The sequence below is a fragment of the Stenella coeruleoalba genome (assembly GCF_951394435.1).
Source record: "Stenella coeruleoalba genome assembly, chromosome: 6".
In the NCBI taxonomy this organism is placed as follows: Eukaryota; Metazoa; Chordata; class Mammalia; order Artiodactyla; family Delphinidae; genus Stenella; species Stenella coeruleoalba.
The window spans coordinates 96,881,750-96,905,040 of record NC_137151.1 but is presented as its reverse complement, the minus strand read 5'-3'; the positions used below and the strand labels follow the sequence as shown (position 1 = coordinate 96,905,040).

The 23,291-nt window shown below is 42.4% G+C and overlaps 1 protein-coding gene across 2 annotated transcripts in view; it reads right to left on the bottom strand.

The window, feature by feature from the left end:
- Window positions 1-19,643, bottom strand: part of PARD3B (par-3 family cell polarity regulator beta) — a 1,038,680-nt gene extending 1,019,037 nt beyond the window's left edge. For both annotated transcript variants that reach the window (XM_079924321.1, XM_079924322.1), the window contains exon 1: window positions 18,941-19,643. In XM_079924321.1, coding sequence (XP_079780447.1) covers window positions 18,941-19,060 — 120 coding nt within the window. In that variant the 5' untranslated portion in view covers window positions 19,061-19,643. The remainder of the gene's footprint in view (window positions 1-18,940) is intronic.
- Window positions 19,644-23,291: the final 3,648 nt, after the last annotated feature.

Below are 23,291 nucleotides of genomic sequence, written 5' to 3'. Positions count from 1 at the left end.
AGATGTGGACAGAGGTCAGCTTCCTCCCACAATGAGGAGCTCCCCTCCAGCTGCACGCTTTCCTCCCCCACCTTCCCCTAGCAATGTCTGCTACCCGCCCTTCATACCACTGCAGGCACCCTCCTCTTCACCCTCCCTCACACTTCTCTTCTTATCCTCTGGTCTCCGGCTCCCATAGAAACTAACACAGACACCAGGAATCCCATATCCTGGAAAGCTTTCATCTCAAAAATCATCTCTAGTCAGGAAAAGTGTTCTCCTTCTGGCCAGAAAACTGACAAAGTGTTTTGTTCTCTATGTAACTGACCCCTGTCACTTCTAAACTCTTGACTTGGTTTCCCCCTCCCCAAGTGTAGGGCACTGCTCTGAATCCATGAGGGTACTCAAAGACTGATCTCTGGAAAAGGACATTTCCTTTCTGCACTGAGAATAAAAGTTATATGATTATGAACGAACTCCTACTAATGTGTCCTAGAGCAGTACACTGTGGAGACCCTTCCTGGCCTCAGTCTGACCTTTTCAGTTCTACCTACATGTAGCCACAGCAATAATCATTACAAACACATTATTTAATTCAGGGAAGTAATAAAATATCACAGGCCTGAACCTTTATTAGTTCATGTTTCAATATTTCAGAGTTCATAATAATTTGATTTGAATGGAAATTTATGCTCTAGCCGCTCATTCACTCATATGCTTTATTAAGTGCTTTCTGTATGCATAGTGCTATTTAAGGCATTATGATGGATTAAAACAAACAAGCAAACAGAACAAAACAAAGCATTTTGCTTTCAAGGAGGAGATGAGTTATGTATCTCTCAGAAAAATTCATTTTTCAAATAAATTAAAGATGCAAACAAAATTTCAAGGGCTTAACCCTACTTAAGGAAGTGATAACTATTAAGAGAGAGTTAGGGCTCTGAAATTGTTTGTATGGAAATATACGCTGTTAATTGTACGAATCATTTATTCATCATACATCATCAACAGAGGCCCCTAAAAGACCACTCCCTGGCAACTTGTAGAAGTGAGTACTTAGAAATGTATATTTGCAAGTCATAAATGAGACACTAAAAAAAAAAAAAAAAAAACAATAGCTAGGGAGAGCCTTAGAAATAAGCTACTCTATGTCCAAGGTCTTGAGATTCAAAGGCCTTGCCCATGGTTTCAGAGGTAATTCACATTAACAGAAGTGCTGGGCTACACCCCAAGGCCCCAGACACCAAATGCAGTGCTTCTCCCAAAAGCCCACAATGAAGCTGTTTGACTTTCTTGCCCAGCCAGTCTAAGTGAGTAGGTGTTCTACTCCAAAATATTGCCTGAAGTAGTAGAAACAAAGCATACAGAAATCAGAGCTCATACCAACAGGATTTAAGTGTCTCAGTTACAACAGCTAACTGTTTGATCTTCAGTGTTTCCCCTCCAATCCACCCTGTACACTGGGCCCTGGTCAATCCACCTAAAAAGACTGCCTTTACCATGTCATGATCACTGCTTTCCCTTGCCTTTGAGTAAAACTCCTATCCAGGCAATCAAGACTCTCAACATTCTCCAGGTTCTAAAGCCACAATGTTCTCAACTACCTGTCCTCGGAAACTGAACCCCCTGTTCCAGCCAGATGGAGATACTCCTGACGAGGATGACAAAGAAGCTGTCAGACTTCATTCTACCCACTGTTCTTTGCCAGGCTCATCGTAAAAAGAGGCACAAAGCAGTGTACTTGTCTTTCCAACATCAACCCTAATGGTAAGGTATGGTCTGGCCCTGCCTCCTAAACACAGCCAAATTGTTTCTACTTCTCCCCTACACCACCTCTTGGGAGTAATGAATTCATCAAGTGTACCAGACACTCTTTGGGGACAAGGTTTGCCTCACTCAGAGTACAAAAAGTTCTCTCTCACACAGGGATCTGAGCTCACTGCTTCACTGTACATACTATAGTCTTCATCTCTAAGATCTCATCCCCTTCCCGACTTTGTCTTCTCAAAAGAGGCCCAATATTTTGACTTCCTCAGCACTGAGCACCAGACAAGCCCCCAGTCCTACGATCACCCGAACCGCTACTCTGAGTCCCCGTGTAGCCCCATTATAAACTTTACCACTCACTTTAAAATCTCAACTCAATACTGCCGGCCAAAGACAGAAAATCATGGCAAACATGCAGGAAAAAGGTTTTGTTTTTTACACTGTTGTAATGGTGCTTAATCTCTTGATCTTCGAGGTTGCAGCAGCAAGTGGCCCAAGGTACACAGAAGCACTCCCACATTAACTATCATCTTGTCTCTTTTTGCCCAAACATGTACTTTTCTTAGTGTTCTCACCGGCTCCCCTTCCCAATTCATTTTCATCATCACTGCATGGAATAATCTAAAGTAATATTCAAAACTGTATTCCTCATGATGTGAAAGCTGAAGGGAACAAACTAAAATTTCTCTCCATTTTTAGTTGCAAAGACACGTACTAAATATCTTATTATGCAACTATCCACCTAAGCAACATAACCATAACCAAGAATGTCAGGCACACCAGCCAAAACTGTTCTCTCCATTTGCAGGATGTTCAATTTGTACCAAGGTCCACACTCCACAGTCCACATTCTCCAATTAATAATCACATGGTGTCTATCATCTGATGATCACTGCTCTATTACACATCTTGTCCTTTCAACCTATATGTTAATATTTATCCACAATATTATTTACACATTTATAACAAATCTACTCTCCACGAAGCAGAGTTTACAGAAAGGCATGGTGATTTTTAAACAGCATCTAAATCGTAGCAAAGAGATGTCCTACTATAAAAATGAATGATCACCACCTTTCGTTTTTTAAAAAAATAAAAGATATGAACTGTACACATGCAGCCAATTAGTGATATTTAAATAAGGTCCTTTTAAGAGAGTCTAAACATGTAAACTGTGCAGTGAAAGCAAAAAAGGTGAGGCTGCCCAACCTCAGGTGAAGCTCCAGTTCAGCACCACCACTCCCAATGTACAGTGGATGGCTGATGAAAAAAATACTCCCATTTAAAAATACTGATATCTTTGGAATGTTATTTGAAATAGTGATATGTTCCTTTGGGTTATAAAATACAAAACAGTGTCCCTAACTTTTGTTGTCTTTTTTTTTTGTTAATCAAATTTCAATCATTTCTTGTAGTCATCTAATCCAGGGAGGCTGTTCGCTATTTTCCTATTCTAAGCATACTAACAGTAGAATGCCCCAAATGCCAATGGGTATTCTAACAACATAGCTAAAATGTTTTAAGTAAGTTTTGTAAATTCTGCTCCAGAGAAATCTCTACACATCAAGACTGATAAGGATATCCTCCTTATCTTTAAAAATATTAAAGAAGATTAAGAACAGACTTAAAATATCTGTTACCAGAAAAGGACCATAATCTATTCCTACCTTCTGTTGTCAGACCCTAAATATGTTCCCAGTCAATGACAAAATAGTCTTCCTTCCCAACCTTAATTCCATGTCAACTGATCTGTTTATTTCTTTTGTATTTTTTTATTAGTTATTTCTTTAAAATAAAATAAAATAAAATCTTGGGTATAGGCTACGGGGAATTTTTTTTTGGAAATATAGTAAATAGATTTGTGGACCAAGGGAAATAGCCTTTACCCACCTAAGGAAACAGTGACTAAACTCACTGTGAAGATGCTTCCCAACACTATACTCCAGTGAACAGTTCTCAGGTGAGGACTACACACCCCTGGAGGTATCAAGACCTTCTCAGGAGTTCCACAAGGCCAAAGCCAGAAAGGTATTTACATATTTTATTTGTCCTTTCACAAATTTGCAGTAATATTTTAAATCTTTTCAAGGATATTTCTAAATGTTCAAATACATCAAACTATAACTTAGAATTTAATATTTCACTCTAAAATTTTAAAAAAGTATAATTTTTATATTTAAAGATGGATCACTGATTTAAAAGAGGAGATTAGATACTTCAAACCCATTAAGGTGGCTATAATATTTTAAACACACACAGAAAATAACAAATGTTGGCAGGGATATGGAGAAATTGGAACGCTTGTGCATTGCTCGTGGGAATAGCAAATGATGCAGCCACTATGGAAAAAATTATGGTGGTTCCTCAAGAAATTAAACATAAAACTACCATATAATCCAGCAATTCCATTTCTGGATATACACTCAAAAGAACTGAAAGCAAGTACTCAGATATTTGCACACCTATGTTCATAGAGCATATTCAAAATAGCCAAAAGGTAGAAGCAACCCAAGTGTCCATCAATGGATGAATAGATAAACAATGGATAAAACGTGGTATATACCTATAGTGGAAAAGAATCTAAAGCTCTACACCTGAAACTAACACAATATTGTACATCACCTATAGTTAAGTAAATTTTTTTTAAAAATCAAGAAGCAAAAAAAAAAAAATGTGGTGTATGGTATATACATACAATTGACTATTATTAAAACCTAAAAAGGAAGGAAATTCTGATATAGGCTGCAACATACATGAACCTTGAAGACACTATGCTAAATGAAATAAGCCAGCCTCAAAGGACAAATGTTGTATGATTTCACTTACATGAGGTACCTAGAATAGTAAAATTCGAAGAGACAGAAGGTAGAATGGTGATTACCAGGGACTGGGGGAAAGGGAGAAATGGGGAGTTAATGTTTACTAGGTATGAAGTTTCAGTTTGGGAAGATGAAAAGGTTCTGGAGGTGGATGGTGGTGACGGATGCACAACAATGTGAATGTACTTAACGCCACACAACTGTATATTTAAGAACAGTTAAAAAGACAAATTGTATGTTAGGTATATTTTACAACAATAAAAAAGTCAACATATAAAAAAGGGGGATTAGAAAACCTCCTTCTTCAACCCACCACAGCTGTACTATCTAAATTTAAGGATATTTTTAAAAAGATGAAACTGACACACCAGAGGTCTCTGATTCATAGAAGGGAAAACTCTACCAAAAAAAAAAAAAAAGGTGCAAAACTGTGAATAGACAAAAACATGAAAGTTATCATTTCTTCGACCTCAAAGATACTGGTAATTTACATTATTGTGTCTAATGCAACAGAACATTTTCAAATAGTCGTAGTATCATCTTGAAATTAAGCACCTAGAATTTAAAGAAAAAGGAAGTGAATATTTTTAAATGCAGGCATAATGAACATTTTAAAAACCAAACATTTTAACAGCTTTTCAAACTAGAAATGAAAAAAGCTACTGAAGCACTTTACAGGGTAAGCTATTGTACTGCATTAGTTAACTAAGAAAGCCTTATACAACTGAGATTGCTGAATGCCTACTGGATAAGTCAGTTAAAAAAAAATAAAATAAAATAAGGTATGACAGTGCCAGTTTCCAATGACACTGGAACTCCTCAAATGAAACATCTGGCTACAAATGTGAAGCCTGAGTTAATATCCCATCTGTAGAACTGTACTTTTGTCTTACACATGGATTGATCTACAGGGGTAACTGAACTTGCTGTTTCTTTTGTATGAGATGACTACTTGGTGCTGATACTAACTGAAGAATTTTTTGGTATGTGAATGCCTGACAATAAACACTAGCACTGAAAGAGTCAACATGTTGAATAACTTTTTGGAATCCCACAGTTTATCCTTGGAACAAGTATGTTGACGCTTGCACGCCCGGTGCAAAGGCAGTGGTGGGTAAAATGGCAGGTGCCTTAGCTTGAATCAAGGCAGTAACAGTACTAGAAATCCCTGTATTCTTCAGTGCCACTCACTCATTTGCATTTTTAAAAAAACGGTCAATTTAACTTAAGAATGCCCTTGATGAAGCAATAAAACTGTTATTAATTTTTGACCCTTGATTCACATCTTTTTGACACTGGATGTGAAGATTAGAAAGTCCACATAAAGCACTCCTGCATAATGACATGCAATGTTACCTCAGCAAAAGCACTCATGATTGATCGAGTTGAGTTGAACTAACTGTCTTTTTTCATGGAGCACCATTTTCATTTCAGAGAATGACCGACAGACAAACTATGATCATACTTCACCTTTTGGCATTTTTCACATCAAGAATAAATTATGTGAACCTGAGCACTTCGTGGAAAACAAATGACTGTATTTGTTGCCAATAATAAAGGAAAAATTAAAATTTTAGAAAACTGTAACAACCATTGTGAGCTTGATAGTTTCCCAATACTTACACTTTTCTGATGAAATTGACGGTAATGTCAATGTATGTGGTTTTGAAATTGTATAACTAAAGGTGCTAACATTTGGGAGACTGGCATAACTCAGTGAACCAATGTTTTCCAAATGACCAATGTATGATGTTAGAACGTCGCACATGGATAGAAGATCTACTCAAAGTACAACACAAATGAATGAATTATAACAGAGTACAAAAAGTTTATTGGCATGATTTCAGATTCCACATTACAACTAATCTTTACGAAACCAAACCCTATTGAGGTGTCATCCCCATGATTATGTTATGTTATGTAAGATTCCGTCTTGCTAGCCATCATGCTTTAGAGATCCTCCTTGCTGGCTTGATGAAGTAATCAGCCAGGATGGGACGTTCCACATGATATGGAACTGCAAGTGACCTCTAGGAAAGGAAGGTGACCTCTAGGAGCTGAGAGTGGCCTCCAGCTCATAGCCAGTAAAAGCTAGGGCTTTCAGTCCTACAGCTGCAAGGAATGAATACTGCCAACCACCTGAGTGAGCTCAGAATCCGATTCTTTCCAGTCAAGCCTCCTGAGAATGCAGCCTAGCTTTCATCTCTATCGTAGCTGGTGAGACTCGAAGAGGACTCAGCTAAGTGGTACCAAGGTTCCTGACCCATAGAAACTGTGATATGATAAATGTATGAGAAAGGAAGAAAAATAGAAACAAATCATCACTGTCGGATCTGCATGTAGCATACAGAAAGCTTATCTATAAGCACCTGGAAAAGCTTTTAAAATGCTCCTCCTTCTTCCAGCTACTTATCTATGCGAGGCAGGATTTTCTTCGTATATTTCAACCAAAACAACATATTGCAACAGAGTGAAAAAGCAAGCAGGCACATTTGAGAATCCAGCTATCTAATAAGCAAGCATCAAAGAGACTGGCAAAAACGTTACACGGTGCCACTCTTCTCAATAAATCTTTTCTTTTCCTTTGAAAAATATAGTTATTTTCATGACAACAAGTAATCTTGTTATGGGATCGTTATCCTAAATCAATTAAATATATTTTTTAATTTCTCAGTTAATTTAATTTCTGATATGGTAAATATAGATAGGTACAATCTGCATAGAAAAGCTCTTTCAGGTCCTGTAAAAGGGAAGAGTCAATAAAGGCGTTGAAACCAGCAAGTCTGAGAACTGCTGCAATGTATCTATTTCCTCTAACTCTGCTTCCATGTGCCTATTTCCTTTATCTCTCCCCCTCCCTTCTTTCATTTATCTAGATTTTATCCATTTTTCACATTGGGCCATTCCAGGCAACTGTGAGTTCTCTCCCTTAATGCGTGGAGAACTCATCTGGCCCCTGGCTGTTGCTTTCTTTTCAGTAAGTATACACGTCTCTCCAACTGGATTGTGAAGCCCTGAAGGAAAGGGACTGTGTATGGCACAGAATAGGTGCTCAAAAACTCTCTAATTATACACTGAAGAGGAATTCAATTCATACAAGCCCCTGGGCTTCACCAATGCTGGAGGAAACCAGAACACAAAGGGCGTGGGATGAGGCGGAATTTAAGACAAACATGAGTCTCAATAAGGTACCTGAAGAGGCAGCTAAGAACAAGGGCATTGATGCTGAAATGCAGTGAAGGTAGCAGCAAGTGATATCAGACCAAAAGACCTTTACTTCTCAATAAAACAGGAAGCAAGTTATCTGTGGACCATTTTGGAGCAAAAACTTGAGGAACAAAGAGAGCAACACTATGGGGAAGGCAACAGGGAATCAACAGAATTTTCTCAATGTCTTATTGTAAAAGCAGTGAAAATGCATTAAAATGCATTAAACTGAATAGCAATTGTTATGAGCTGAACGTAACAATTCAGCCCCGCCCCCCAAGGCTATGTTGAAGTCCCTTGGTACCTTGTGAATGTGACCTTATTTAGAAACAAGGTCTTACAGATGTAAATATCTTAAGTGAGGTTATTAGGGTGAGCCCTAATCTGATGTGATTTGTGTTTTTATAAGAAGAGAAGAGACCCAGAGGGAAGATGGCCATGTAAAGATGAAGGCAGAGCCTGGAGTTATGCTGCCACAAGCTGAGGAATGTCTGGGCCCAGAAGAAGCTGGAAGGGACAAGGAAGGCTCGTCTCTGGAGGCTTCCAAGGGGGCATGAGCCTGCCAACACATTGATTTTGAACCTCTAGGCTCCAGAGCTGCGAAAAAAATTGGTTGTTTTAAGCCACCCAGTGAAAAAAAATTGGTTGTTTTAAGCCACCCGGTTTGGCCACCCAGCTTGTGGTACTTTGCCACTGTGGTCCTAGGAAACGAACACAGCAACAGAAGGCTTCACTGTCCATAGTCACAGTCCCACGTAGCCCTCCCTGCTCACACACAGACAAAAGTGAAAGAAAAGGCAGAAAGATCTGAAATGCAAATTTCGTAGGAGCAACCAAAAAAAAAAAGTTTTATTTTGTTTTTTTACTAGCGATTTCTGAGGTGCAGTTTTGTTTTTTCAAGGTTCTGGGAAAATGTCTCTGATCAAACACTGCTGTCAAAACTCAAGCCCACTGAATCTCTATAAATGTGCCTATAAATACAGACAAGGACTATTTACCCATCTTGCATTTCCTCAACCCTCTGCTACAAAAGGAAGTAATCCAGAACCTAATATTTAAAGTTACCAATACTATGACTATGTCATGATGAAAGAAATACGGGAGGGCAAGTGAAACTCTTTCAACTTCTCCAAGATTTTATCAAGCCACCTGAACTTCTGGGCCAAGGTGACTCTGAGCTCACGTGCCGGCCATTCACAAGTGTCAAGCTCTTATAAATCTTATCTGTATGAGATACTTGGCATTAAAGCCCACAGACTGTAATTTAAACCCTTTTAACACATACCTGATGTTAGGAATTTATCTTCAGCCTCACACTTTATCTCAACCCAGAAAAACAATGGGACCCTGTGGAGATTTCTAGAGTCATCTGATTTGATGATCCATCCAGGACTCCCTAAACATCAGGTAGCCCCAGTGGTTTTCTAACTATGGTCCCTAACCCATTAGTGGGCAGTGAAATCAATTCAGTATCTCCCAACTACATTTTTTAAAAAACAATAGAATAAAAAATAAGAGGGCGTCATTTATAATAAGGGTAAGCATCCTCCTGAAACTTATTTCATTTGAATACATGTGTTGTGGGTACTGGGTCATAAAGGAAAAACCATTACTGCTGTATTTATCAGTCCATGTCCTGGCAGGAAACAGATGGTTCGCTCAAATTAGGCACTTCGAAGTTTAATAAAGAAACTATTTATAAAGGTTTGCCCAGGGTTAAGGGAAAACATTAAGGGATAGCACTCCTAAGTACTGAGGCCTTGCCATCACCTGGTACCCAAGGGGCCACGGAAAGGAGTGGATGCAATACAGCGGAGAGAGGCACGCAGGGAGGGCTGCCTGATGGGAGCTGTGTCCTTTGGTAACGGGAAGCCGCCAACCCACAATGACCTGGCAAGAAGGGAGCTGCCGCGCGCTGGGACCTCTCCCGTGGCTGACCCCAACGAGACACCAGATAGCAAGAGAGTTTATACTGCTCAGCCCCCCAGGTCCCAGGCGTGGGTCTGGAGGGGCAGACAGAGGGCTTTCAGCCACTGTGACTCCATCACAAAAGTCTGGAAGCCATCAATACAGTTCACACCGTCATCAACTCAGTCTGACCACTTTTATTTCTGGACGCCACATTTTTTCCACATCTGCCCTCAATCCCAATCTTGAATCAAGGCTCTAATCCAATGTCAAAGCGCTGATGCAAAAGACTGGCGCTTTTATGAACTCATGATTTATGACCTCAGCTGGGCCCTCAAACACTCCCTGGCAAGCCTCTCGTCCACGCTCAGCCTCCCACCTCTCCTACCCCCACCTACGGGGCTCCTGGAGGGCACAGACCGTGTCCCACTGGTCTCCGGATCCCCAGGCCGCAATGCCTGGAATGCAGGTGGAGTCACTGAACTGTCCATTAATGGTGAACAGGGAAGCCTCAGGCGGCTCCCTCTCCCTCCTTTCCACCCATACTTCCCTTGCCACAGAGGGTCGGCTCCTAAGTCTCATTTCTTGGCCCCTAAAGTTTCCAAGCCCATTTCCTCTTCTGCTTCAATATGTCTAACCTCCACTTCCACAGCCAGGGCGTGGACCAGTTCTCCACCTCCAGTCCCAGCTCCCTTTGTCTCCATCCTCCAGGATAATCAACAGAGAAGAGAAAACCAAACACTATCACCACCCCACCCGGAGAGCCTCACTGGGTCCTCATGCTCTTAAGGCAGTCATAGTGAAGGCCTCCTGGCCTGGACCCGGCCTCCCCGTTACAGCCTCCTTCCTCCCCTTCCCTCCCACAGTCAGCCTGAGGAAACTTTCCATAATGCCATTCTCTTCCCACACCCCCCGGAAACCTGGTACACCTTCAATCAGAGGCAGACTGCTTCTCTCTCCCCCGCTGTCTCCCCAGTACCCTCCCCACCCTTACTGCCCTGCAGATGTCCATTCCCTGCCCAGGTATAATTCCCAGTGAAACTGGCATGACTTCCCCATCTCTCCCCGCTCCAAAGTCAAAGTCAACCACTCCCTCTGTCCACCACCCCAGGGCCGCTCTACCACACTGTGTTGCTAATTTACATTCTTTTCTCTGCCCTTTTAGTCTGTAAAACTGATGGAGCAGGGACTGTGCCTTATTTTATGCTATATCTCCAGCACAAAACACAATGCTTGACCCAATGTCACTCGGTAAAATCTTCTCTGAAGTGACATTTGGATTGTTAAAAGCAACCGTAGCAAAGCATCCACTACTGGGGGCTCTGACTGAGGCCTCGCTGAATACGCGACATACTTTTTCAAGTAAGAGGTTGCAGTCATTACCCATCATTCTTAAGTCAGGTACCCCACTCTCTCCACATCCCTTCCCCAAAACAGGCCACCTATCTATAAACAGGGAGGAGTACAAATTATGTCTAGACATCCCTTGTCAGAAGCCCATCTTTGCTTAGAGGTTACTCTTTCTAGGGTTCGTGTCTACAAATAAAGAACAGTAGCGAGACTTGCTCTAAGTCTCCCTAAAAAGGTTTCAGAAGTCTATTATCAGAGCTCCCCACATACCCTTAACTTCTGCCTCAAATGAAGCAACAGAATGGGCCTGATCATTTCCCCTGCCAGTGTGGTTCTCTGGTCTTGCTGAGAGTGGTTTAGCCAAAGAGTTGCAGACATCTCTTCTGTTATCTGCCTCCATCACCAAGTGATGCCCCACCAGCTCCTCCTCCAGGGCCCAGGACCACCTGATGAGTTTAAGAGCCTCACCTGAGGCAGAGGACAGGCGCAGGACGGGGCATATTTACCTGGATGATACTTGGCACTGCATCTGATAGAGACTCACTTTAGAGTGAAACCTTTTTAAACATCCTGTCCTCTTGGTATCCCACAATTCCATCTCATGGCAACCCAAAGAGCGAGAGTCTGTCAATCAAAAGAACAGTAGGGCCCCGAGATGGGAGGCAGACCTCATTCGGCAGCCCCAAGATGCAGATACAGTGCCTTTCAAAAACAACGGATCCGGGCTTCCCTGGTGGCGCAGTGGTTGAGAGTCCGCCTGCCGATGCAGGGGACACGGGTTCGTGCCGCGGTCCGGGAAGATCCCACATGCCGCGGAGCGGCTGGGCCCGTGAGCCATGGCCGCTGAGCCTGAACGTCCGGAGCCTGTGCTCCGCAACGGGAGAGGCCACAACAGTGAGAGGCCCGCGTACTGCAAAAAAAAAAATAAAGAATAAAAATAAAAAAATAACGGATCCACCCAAATTGAGATAGTTCACAATCATTTTTAAAATCCACATGAAATTAATGAATAAAATGCTGAAAATCAAACATTGTTCTAATGTATGGGACAGCATGGCACAAATCTTCATGAAACAAAAACATATGATGTTCCTTCACTGACAATCCAGAACTGGCAAGCACTCAGTCTCAAAACTCTACAAAGTGTCAGAATTTGAAGCTGTTATTAAAGACAACCAGTGTGGCAGATATAACGGACCACTAAACTACTGCCTACAGCACACGTGGATGTGATGAGGTACTGGAAGATAATCAAGAGAAAAGTCGCATTTAGACTTTCTTTTTAAAACTACACCACATTTAAAGATTTCAAACTTACAAAACATTGTGTTGAATACAAGGTCATTTTCATTTTTATGAAAGAAAACGATGTGAAATTTGATATAATTTCACGAGCATCTCTGGTATACATACTATATATCAAGTACTGTGCTAAAAATGGGGATAGGAAAATAAATAAGACTCATTCTTTGTTCTTGAATAGTCCACAGTAGAGTAAGGGAGGCAAGATGATTGCATTATGTGGCAGAGCCCAGCTAGTCGCTCTCCTATGTCCAAGCACACTACTTTCCCAGGCCACTGCATCTAGACGGTGCACATGACCAGTCTCACCAGTAGAGTGCTGACACAAAAGTGATGTCTGCCACTTCCAGGCCAGACCCCACGCCTCCCGTGGCATCCTCCACACTCTCTTTGTTCATCAGTTAGCACAGTGCAGGGGATCTGCAGAAAATGCCAAAGCCAAAAGGAACAGTGGGCAGCTGGTTGTATGGGTCAGAGCCCGCACCTCCCACCCAGAAAGAGAACCCTTTGCTGGGATAAACCACTGTCCTTCGGGGGCTATCTATTAAGTTGCTAGACCCTGACCAATAGACAGTATAATGTAAGATGTAGTTTTCAAAACGAAAGCACAGCATAGGGAGCTCTAGGAAAACAAGAATGTGGCCCCCCAAGTGATGGTGACGGGGAAAGGGAGGGAGGGAATTCCTAGAGAAGAGGCAACTGGAGACTCATCCCAAAAGATGAGCAGGATTTACCTGGGGTGGGGGAAAATGTGACAGAATACTATGTTGCAAGTACGAATTTAAAGGGTACAAAGGAATAGAGAAGATACTGGACCGGTAAGCAAAGTGGGTTTTCACCTAAAAGCAATGTAGAGCCATTCAAATATTCCCAGCAATACTCCAGACATGATCAGATTTGCAGCTGTAAAGTCCTCAATGGAGAACAGTTTGGAAGAGTTGGGAGCTAGGAAAGGCAGAAAGGCCAGGTACTGGTCTGCCGCAGTTCCCCATGGTAGGAATGAGAAACGCAAGGTTTGGTGCAGAAAAGAGGAAGCAGATCAAAGAGACAGCATGTGGAAGCATCAAAGGAACTTTCTGACCAACTAGACAAGTGGTAGAATATGGAGGATGAGAGGTCATCAAGGAATGAAGGATTTCCAGGTTTCTGGATTAGATAACCAGGTGAATGGTGGCACCAGAAATGGAGGAACAGGCTACACGAGAATGGGGAGAAGCAGATGTACGGAGAACAGGCCGGGCTCGAACTGTACGTGGGACATCAAGGAGGTGAAGTCCACAAGCTGGTGGATATTGAGTTCTATAGCAAGTACAAGGCTAGAGGTGTGTGCCTGAGGGTAGCTGAAGCCATGGAATGGATGAGATCCGACTGAAAGAAAGGCCAGAACCCTGAGGCGCCAGCACACAAGGAAACAGTATTGAGAGCACCTGCAAAGACACAGAAGAGAAAGACATGTTTAAAAATCCTGGAGGGGCTTCCCTGGTGGCGCAGTGGTTGAGAGTCTGCCTGCCAATGCAGGGGACATGGGTTTGTGCCCCGGTTTGGGAGAATCCTACATGCCGCAGAGCGGCTGGGCCCGTGAGCCATGGCCACTGAGCCTGTGCGTCCGGAGCCTGTGCTCCGCAACGGGAGGGGCCACAGCAGTGGGAGGCCCGCGTATGGCAAAAAAAAGAAAAAAAAAAAAATCCTGGAAAGCTCATGGGTAAAGAGAGTTTCAAAAGATGAGATATCATCAAAAATAAGGACTGAAAAGTAACCATGGGTTTTAGCTGTCAGATCTTAATAATCTTGTTGAGAGCATTTTAGCTGGAGAATAACTTACACTCAGCTATTGGGAAAGGTAATAATGGAGACTAGAGCATAATTATTCCTTCTAAAGAGGTGTCCTCAGCTCCAGCTGATGGTTGCCATGTGGGAAAGTAAAGCCCAGTATTCTCAGAGCTTCTGGTTGTTTTTTCCCTAAAAGAAGACAGAACTCTGGATTTTTCCATGAAATCTCAAAATATTTAAACATGGCAACTAAGTCAAAATATAACACTGAGCAGAACTTAAAAAACATGTCTGTGGGTCATAGCAGGCCCCAGGAGCCCTGTGTTTGCAAACTCAGAGGCTGCTCAATGCAAGTCAAGTAAAAGAACCAAAACCAAGTTAGAAACATGTGCCTTGTTGATGGTGAGTCAGTCCTATCCACGTGCTGGAAAGAGTATCTAGTCCACACATTGGGAGAGGAGAGGACTGAATAGGAAATAAAGCACTCTAGTCAGTCAGTGCCCAATAAACTGAAAAGCATTCTGGGAATCCAATGTGGTATACATCTAGCTTATGCGCACAGGAAACTTAAAATCTGGAAATGAGACATCCAAAGCTGAAAAATTCAGGAATTCAAGAATTCTAATTCCTCCAGGTTAGTCCCATACAATATCATACCAGATTCTCATTACTGCACAGATTCTTAGATTGATCTCACAATTCATCAATAAAGATAATTGCTCTTATGTTCATTCAGATCCAGGAAGCTGATCTCAACTTGCAAAACAAACAAATTATTCCAAATATCTGAATACAGAGGAGATTCATTTTGAAAGTCAATCAGATGTTTCTTTACTTAAAAAAAAAAACTATCCTCATACATACAGATCCGCAAATCTTCTTAAAAATTCCATCATACCCACTACCCCATGAACTCAACTTTCATATTATCTCATTCAACTCCTGAACTCACACACACACACTATACACTCATTTACACTTTTGTTACTAAACAAATCTTTCCCTTATTTACTTACATATAAAATGAATGTTCAATTTAATAAGTTATTTGAGCACCTGCTGTGAGAATTCATTCAGGGTAGGAGTGGAAAGACAGTTGCTAATAACAGGTTGGTCCGTAGGTGTCTAAGACATAGTACCTGCCATCAAATGAGTTTAAAAATCAAATTAGTTCAGTGATACCAAAAGATTAGTGGTAGTAGATTAGTGGCTCTCAACCCTGGCTGGGCACTTGTATCATCTGGACTTTTTTTTTGAATACCTATGCCCAGGCTCCACTCCAAACCCACTGAATGAGGATCTTAGAGAAAGGGACTCAGGCATTTGTATTATTTAAAATGTTAAATGTTAAAATTAGAGGTAACTAATGATCAGCCAGGGTTGAGAGCCCTGCAGGATATGGCTCAATTACCCATTCATCTGTGACACGTAATTCTGATGATTAATTAATTACTCAATGATCCCCACCTTGACTACTTAAGACCATCTCCTCTCCACTAACTACTTAACTGCATTGGATTTAGAGTCTTGGACAATGACAAACTACCAGGATCCAAAGACAAGCAACCCCATAATTCTTGCCCCTTGGTCAATTCACCTCACCAGTAGAGTTCATCAAATGGCAGGGAGGGGGAGGCCACAGGAACCTCAAAGTCCCAGATTTCAGAACATAATTAAAGCCTTCCCCAAAGCTCCCTCCGTCTCTTCAGCATCTTACCTACTTCTGGCCTTATCTGATGCTGATTCAGCTGGCTCCCCACATTCCACAAATACCAGTTTCCTTTGTTTCTTCTCAGTTGGAGGTGGCTACTTCTCTGCTGCTGCCCACAAAATCCAGAATGGCTTCCTTGGGCTTCACTTACCTTTCAAAGTGTACAAACCTCAACTCTATCCTCAATCTTGACATCTGCCTTTCTCCCATCTAAATTATTCAGGGCCCCGGAAGAAACGGGCTTAATTTACATTCATGTTCCCGCTAAACTTGTTTCTTTACCTCTTAACCCCTCTACCTGTATACCTCAGAGATCTTACCCAATTTTTCCATTTGTAATTAGACTGAGGAAGATCCTACATACTTGATGCAAATCCTGCAATACTTGTCACAGAAATTAGACTTCTCCCTATAACATAGAGACCTATACTGTAAAAGATAAAATCAGGAGGAGTTTGTGGATGTCCCATCCCTTTGCAAGAAACACAACTGCTATCATTAGGTTGATAGGTTACTGCAGCAGTTTGTAGGTGGAATCGTCTTTTTAAAACAAACTCTAAAGAAATAAATTAGATAAATTACACTGCATAATGACCTACTAGCCTGTGTATTAATGACTGAGAGTAAGGACCTGGAGACATAGTTCCTGGGTTCAAATCCCAATTCCACCATGCACTAGTCATATTTCTGTGTTTCTTTTTCCCCCACCTGTAAAATGGGGATATTAGTACCTAGCTCATGGAGTCAGTCATTTAATATATGTAAGGCACCTAGAACAGTGCCTGCACCAAGTAAGCACAGTTCATGTTTGTTGTTGTGTTATTACTACTGAGTAAGAGCTTAAAACCTTGCTGTCCAGGGAAACAAGCCTTTTAAGTCTTTCACCTATTTAAAGACATTGAATTTATGCCAAACTGTTTTCCAAATTGAATTTTGACATTTCTGGTCTTTTCCCATCATTTTCTAAATTCAATGGATAAAAGCATGGAATTTATCAGAGTATTTCTTGACATTTTAGTTCCATTAGGAATACCATTTAATATTAGTTAAGCCTTATTATGATTACAATGCTATTTAAAATGAAACTATGAGAGAGGAATATTTTGGGAAGGAAAAACATCACTTGCCAGTTATTAAATTGAGATTTTAGAAGCCGAAGAAGGGAGCGAGAATTTTTAAGTTGCAGGTGGCCTTTAAATGTCACATTCACTAATATATAAATGTAAACACAGAAAAATGTAATGTCTGGTAATAACAGTAAACTGATCAATACAATTATATTATGGGATATGTGATATTATAAATTATACTTTCAGTCCAGAATATCAATAGCTTTTTAACACCTTTTAAGATCAAATTACAATGCATTAAATATCATACAGTTAGTTCCCCATGTGTTATTTACAAGCTTATAGCTTACTTCTATTACTTGGACAGCTCCAAGTATTAAACTTCTAAATATACAAAGTTTTAGAGATAAATTATTTTTAATAATAATTAAAAATAAGTTTATCATCTCAATAAACCAATCCTTCAATGAGATCTACTTTAATAATTTGCCTAGAATAACGCTGTTAGGTTTAACCCTAGCTTACTTTAGGGAAATATGATTTCAAGAACTGGTTACTTGTGTAAACCTCAGTTTTCAACTGAATTACACAATATAATCAGCACACTACTGTAACAATGGAAGAAAAACCATTGGGTAAATACTCATATAGTCATACAGGCCACTTTGATTATTTTCTCTCTCTGCCTCAATTCCATTAGTAAAGAGTCCAGCTTCTGAGATTATATTTTAGATATTAACAGATCATTCACTATGCTCTTCTCCAACTCTTGGCTGTTCAAGGCAACATACACATGTATTTATCCAGGGTGGAATTTTTTCCTATACAATAATTCTTAGTAGAGGCACAGAGGTGCAAGAGATTTTCTTAAAAGCCTCAACTGTATATTTAGAAGAAACACAATTACTTTTATGCCTTGCATAACCTAAAAGACATTAAAAGAAATTACATCTTTCCATTCTCGAAACTGGCCAACTCACCATTTCGACAGTTCTCACAGCACGAGAACAAATATTAAGAGAATCATTGACCTCTAAAGCAAGAGTTTATGACTTGTCCTGTTTGAGGAGGATTTGGGGCAAACAAGATATCCCATTTGAGGATTCAAAAAGATAAAAAGATGCTCTTGGATGCATTCATTTAAAATTTCCATTAAAGAAGAAACAGAGGCCCAGCATGTTACCCAAAAATACGAGTTCCAGAGACCAGCTAGGTCTTCTGAACATTTAAGCGTGCATTGCACACTTAAAAACACTCTTCCAGAGTTCCACTTAATTTTCACTTGCTCCTGACTTCAGGGACAGAGCTGGGGACACTCTTTGTCATCATTTCAATAGTCACCCGGGACCTGACACAGCCCACACACTTAGTAAATGTTGATAGACTGTGTGGTGTTAAAGTAAAAATAGCAAAGTGCAGACTGGTTGGTGTAAGCACACAGCATCCTTCCACCTGAGCTCCTGCCTTAGTCACTGAGGGAAGCCAGCTCACGTGGCTGAAATTCCAAGGGCTCCATCAGTTATAACTTCCGAGTATCTGATACTTGAACCAATCAACTTTCTAACCCAAAGAGTAGACGTAGGGCGGGCCTTAGCACGTCAAAAAATCACACCTGAGGTTAGCAGCACCTTCAAGCGTTCCCTTGAGATCTGTTCGCTCAAACAACTTCTAAAGCAGTGCTTGTCAAACTTCAGTGGCCAGTGCAATCACCTGGGAGCTTGTTGAAAAGCAGACTCTGAAGCCGTGGGCTTGGACTGGGTCACCAGATGGTGCCTTTCTAACGAGCCCCCGAGTGATTCTCATGCTGCGGTACCCACGCCACCCTTGGACAAGCAAGGCCCTTAAACGCCCAGGTCAGTTATATTAGCAACATCCAGAAGTTGCGGCCACAGGTCGTGAAAAATCAGGTCGCCCAGGTGCTCTGCGTCCCCCAAGCGTCGCCACCCTGTCCTCTGGGCACCTGGCAGGTGCCGAGGCCGCGGAGCGCTCCCGGGGAGCCCGCTCGCAGCCGCGCCCCCTCCTCCGCCCCTCCCGCGCGCTCCCCGCGCCGCGCCCACCTTCTCCCGGGTCTTCAGGTACCGCTGCAGCGCCTGCTGCGTGAGCTCCCGGACGTGCAGCTGGCCCTCCTTGCAGGGCACCACGATTCCGGTCCTGCCGAAGCACACGGTCACTTTCATCCTGGCCCCCGGCGACCACACCGGGCTGGGCCGGGCCGAACAGGTGTCTGGGCCGGCCGGCGCGGCCCCACTCTTGGGGGCCGCCGGGCGCGGGCGGGCACAGAGACCCCGGGGCGCCTCTCCCCGGCGCCCCTCAGGGCCAGGGGCTCGCAGCAGAGCCCCTTCGCCCTAGGCAGGCGGCCGCCAGCGGGCGGGAATCGGAGAGGAGGCGGCAGCGGGGAGGGCTACCTCCCAGGTAGCGGGGGGGCCGGGGACGCCGCGGTCCAGGGGCCCGGCTGCTCCTACCGCTCCTGCTCCGGCGCGGGCCCGGCCCAGGCGGCTGCTCCCCGCCCGCCAAAGCGAAACTGCCGGCCCGGCCCGGCCCTGGCCCTGGCCCTGGCGGCGGCGGCGGGGCCGGCCTCAGGCCGCGGGCTGGAGTGGGCGGCGGCGGCGGCTCGCGGGGCCGGAGTTGGGAGGAAACTTTTGCGCCGGCTCCCAACTCCTCCGCGGCGCGCCTCACTCTGGGCTCCCGCGGCCCCAGGGCCAGCCTGGGCCCGGCTCTTAAAGGGGCCGCGGCGCTCCCCGGGCCGCGCAGTGCACTCGGCGGTTCGGGGCGGGGGCCGTGCGGGGCGGTAACCGGAGCCCGGAGACTTCGTCCCCTCCCTCGGTCTCTCCCTGACTCTGTCCCTCCCGCACACACATGGAGCTCTAGGGAATTGTAACGGGACCTCAGAGCTTCTCACCGGGGGATTGAAACCGGATCTCATAAAGCACACTCGAGGGAATAGCTGGGAGACTGCAGAGCTACACCCTTAAAACTAGGGGATTGGAGTAAGATTCTTGGAGAGCCCGGGAGCAGGTGCTTCTCGCCACGCCCACCAAAAACACCCCGAGGCGTGAAGGCTCACAGGTACTGAGCTGCTAGGGTGGCCACAGGGCCTGTTAGGAACTTAGTCTGAAGCACAGCGTCGCATCTGCCCTCTGAAGCTCTTTGATGGTAAAAATGAAGGGATTCTTGGAGGCAACGTGGCAGTGGAAACGGTTCCTTTTACGGAGAACACTCAGTTTTCCCCCCAGAGGTCACATCCCAGACCCAGATATGATGGCGTATGTTCACATATATCCTTCTGAAATGTGCTTCCTGTTGTGCATTTGACTAGAAATAAAAACATTTCAACACGTTTAGGCTCATGATTTGGCAGGTGTGTATCCATCACCAATTGAAATTGACATTTCTGGGGGGAAAAAAATGAACAAATAACATCTGTACCATTTTTAGCTCACACATGAATGAGCTCCTTTGAGCCTAACAATAACCCTGTATTATTCTTCCCGTTTTATCGTGAAGAACAGTACCCAGGGGGGTTAAGGGAATAAGCTGACTATGGAGTTAGTTATGCTAAGAGGAACTCTGTTTCTTCCAACGCTGAATCCCTGGTCTCCCCACACAGTTTTCTTCGCAATCCAGCTCATTCAACAAGTTCCTCAGGGCTACATCATGTATTTCTCTAAAAAAGAGATTTGTTCCAATGTCAAGATGCACTTAAATTGAATTTGAATTGCCTAGGACAGTATAATAAAGCACAGGAGATTAAATTTATGGGCTCATGGGCTTTCACTTTTAAATTTTTTTAATTCATTCATACATGCCATATATATGTGTGTGTGTGTGTGTATATATATATATATATATATATATATATATATACACACACAAATACATGGTCTTCTATGTACAGGACCTTATGTAAGGTCAATGGCATCAAAGAAAATCATGTGGACCAAGAAGTTGATTTGAAAAAGATGTATATTAGTATTAATTTGGTTGCAAATCCAATACAAACTAATTTAAATAAACTAAAGACAGGATCTGTTTCCTTATAAAATCAGAAAAGCCACAGCGCACTCCTTTGAGGCAAGATTGAATCCAGAAACTCAAACAAAGTCCTCAAGAGGCATCTCTCTCCATCTGTTGGCTCTGTGTTCCTCCTCCGTGTTGTCTCCATTCTCAGACAAGCTCTCCCCAAAGGAGGCAAAGATGGCCGCCCCCAGTGTTTCAGATTTACACAGCCTTAAAGCCAGCCATCTCAGACATCAATGAGCCTTTTCCTGGTGAGGACTTGCATATCCAAGCTTAAGTCACATACCCTCTCTCTGGCGAGAGGAATGCAGCATTTATTGGCCACGCCTGATTCACTTGCCACTAAATCATATGGTGAACCCCAACAGATGAGACAAAAAAAAGAACATTTAGCCATGACAAAATATAAGCTTGCTTCCCACCCTCAAAAGTCTTATAGATAGTAGAGGCAACAAGGCCTATGGATGTGAGAAGTTAAATAGAAACCACAAAACAACAATGAATGTGATAATTCTACTGAACATTATTGATTTAGATACATGCCAGGCACTGTTCTAGGTGAAGATAGATAGATATAGATAGCTATTACCTATGTCCATGTATATGTATGCATCATATGTTATGTATCTACATCTTATTTTCCTTTGCAATAACCTTATACGAGAGATGCTTTTGTTATCTTCCTTTTAGAGATGAGGGAACTGAGGCCAAGGAAGGTTAAGATCACATTTCTTAGAAAGTAGTGGAGACCAGATTAAAACCCAGGGTATCTGACTCCAGAATCTTCATAGTGATGGCTATGCTGATCTTACATGGGAAGTACCAAATGAGCAGGGCTAGCAAATACTAATGCAGGGCATTCATATGTGACACTTAATATTGGGTATTATATGGACATGTAGAATGGTACAGAGCAAAAATTTTTAGCTGATGAGATAAACTTGCATGTAACCATTCTTTAATGCTTCATGGCTTTTTTTCTTCTTCTTCTTCACACTTGCTCCAGACTCCTCCTCTTCTGCTCAGATAATGAATAGCTCCTGCACTTCACATCACAGAGTTCCTCTTGGCCCAGCTTTAGCCCCTCCCCAATACCTAGAGCCCAGACCCACTGTCCTGGCTTTGAGAAGCCCCAAGTGAACCACGAAGAACACCCAGGCTCTCCAAATCCCACTCACAGAAGGAGTGGAATCAGGTCTCGTGAATGCAGCAGAGGTAGTGAGGTGTGAGATGAGGAACAGTTGAAGGTGGGCACAGATACGAACAAGGCATTGTACAGTCCTGCACACTATGGCGTAAACATTAATGACCCAAGCTAGTATTATAAAAAGAGTTTAGCGTTTACATTTCATGTTTATTAAATAGCCAGATTTAATTTGTTATTCAACCTTATCACAGCATACACAGAAACAATTTATCATATATTAAGAAGTGATAGAAGAGAACATGGTTGCAACACACAGACAATCAGGCCCAGCAAATTTCTAAGTCAGTATTTCATGCCCCGTGGGACCTCCTGGGCAGAAGGCAGTAAATAATTTGCCTTGATTGAGTAACACTAGAGGATTCTAGGCCTGGGCTCCATTTTCTTGTTTTGCCTGTTGGAGAGGTAAATATTGCCCGCGGTGTGATATTTTCCCATTTGTTATCCAACAGCTTAGCATGCTTTGGAGTAGCCTGTGAAAATATTTATGCAGAGAACAACAATACTGACTGATATTATTAAACTTCTCTGTGTTATGGAAAGTATAACTAACATGTCAGGTACCATTGGGTGTATATTGAAGAAAGAATGATAATTTTTAATATATAGTTGACCAGTCATCCATTTTGATGTTTTGCACTATTAAGAAAGAAAATATTTTTATCTTTCAAGGAATTATTTATAAGAAGCACTATTTATCACAAAAAAATTAATTGAATTGGAGATCATCTTTTTTCTAAGACCCTTGGAACAATTAGTATAATAGATTATGTTCTTAGCTTCCTTATGAAAGCAGGTGCCAGAGAGACAGCAGAAGAGAAAAATGGGTATGATTTTTCATTCTTTCCTTCCATATTTAAAAGCAAAGTGTTTGGCTTATTTTCTTTAACTTAGCAAGAATAAGCTTTTCTTAAGAGATGTTTCTCTCTAAATGCCTTATGGCATTCATTTGTTGACTGTTTCTATAGGTCTCCTTATAACATAACTATTTTACACCCTGAAAAGAGTGTTGTGGGTTAGCAGCTTTTTGAAAGGTTCTTAGTTATGCCTATTCTGTAAGTAAGACTCGTAGTCTCCATTATGTTTCACCTAGACCACCCCTCCTTATGCTGAATTCTACTCTATGAATGTTAGTATCCTACTTTGATTTATGTTTTCTTAAAAGGACATAAATCCTTTTCATCCTG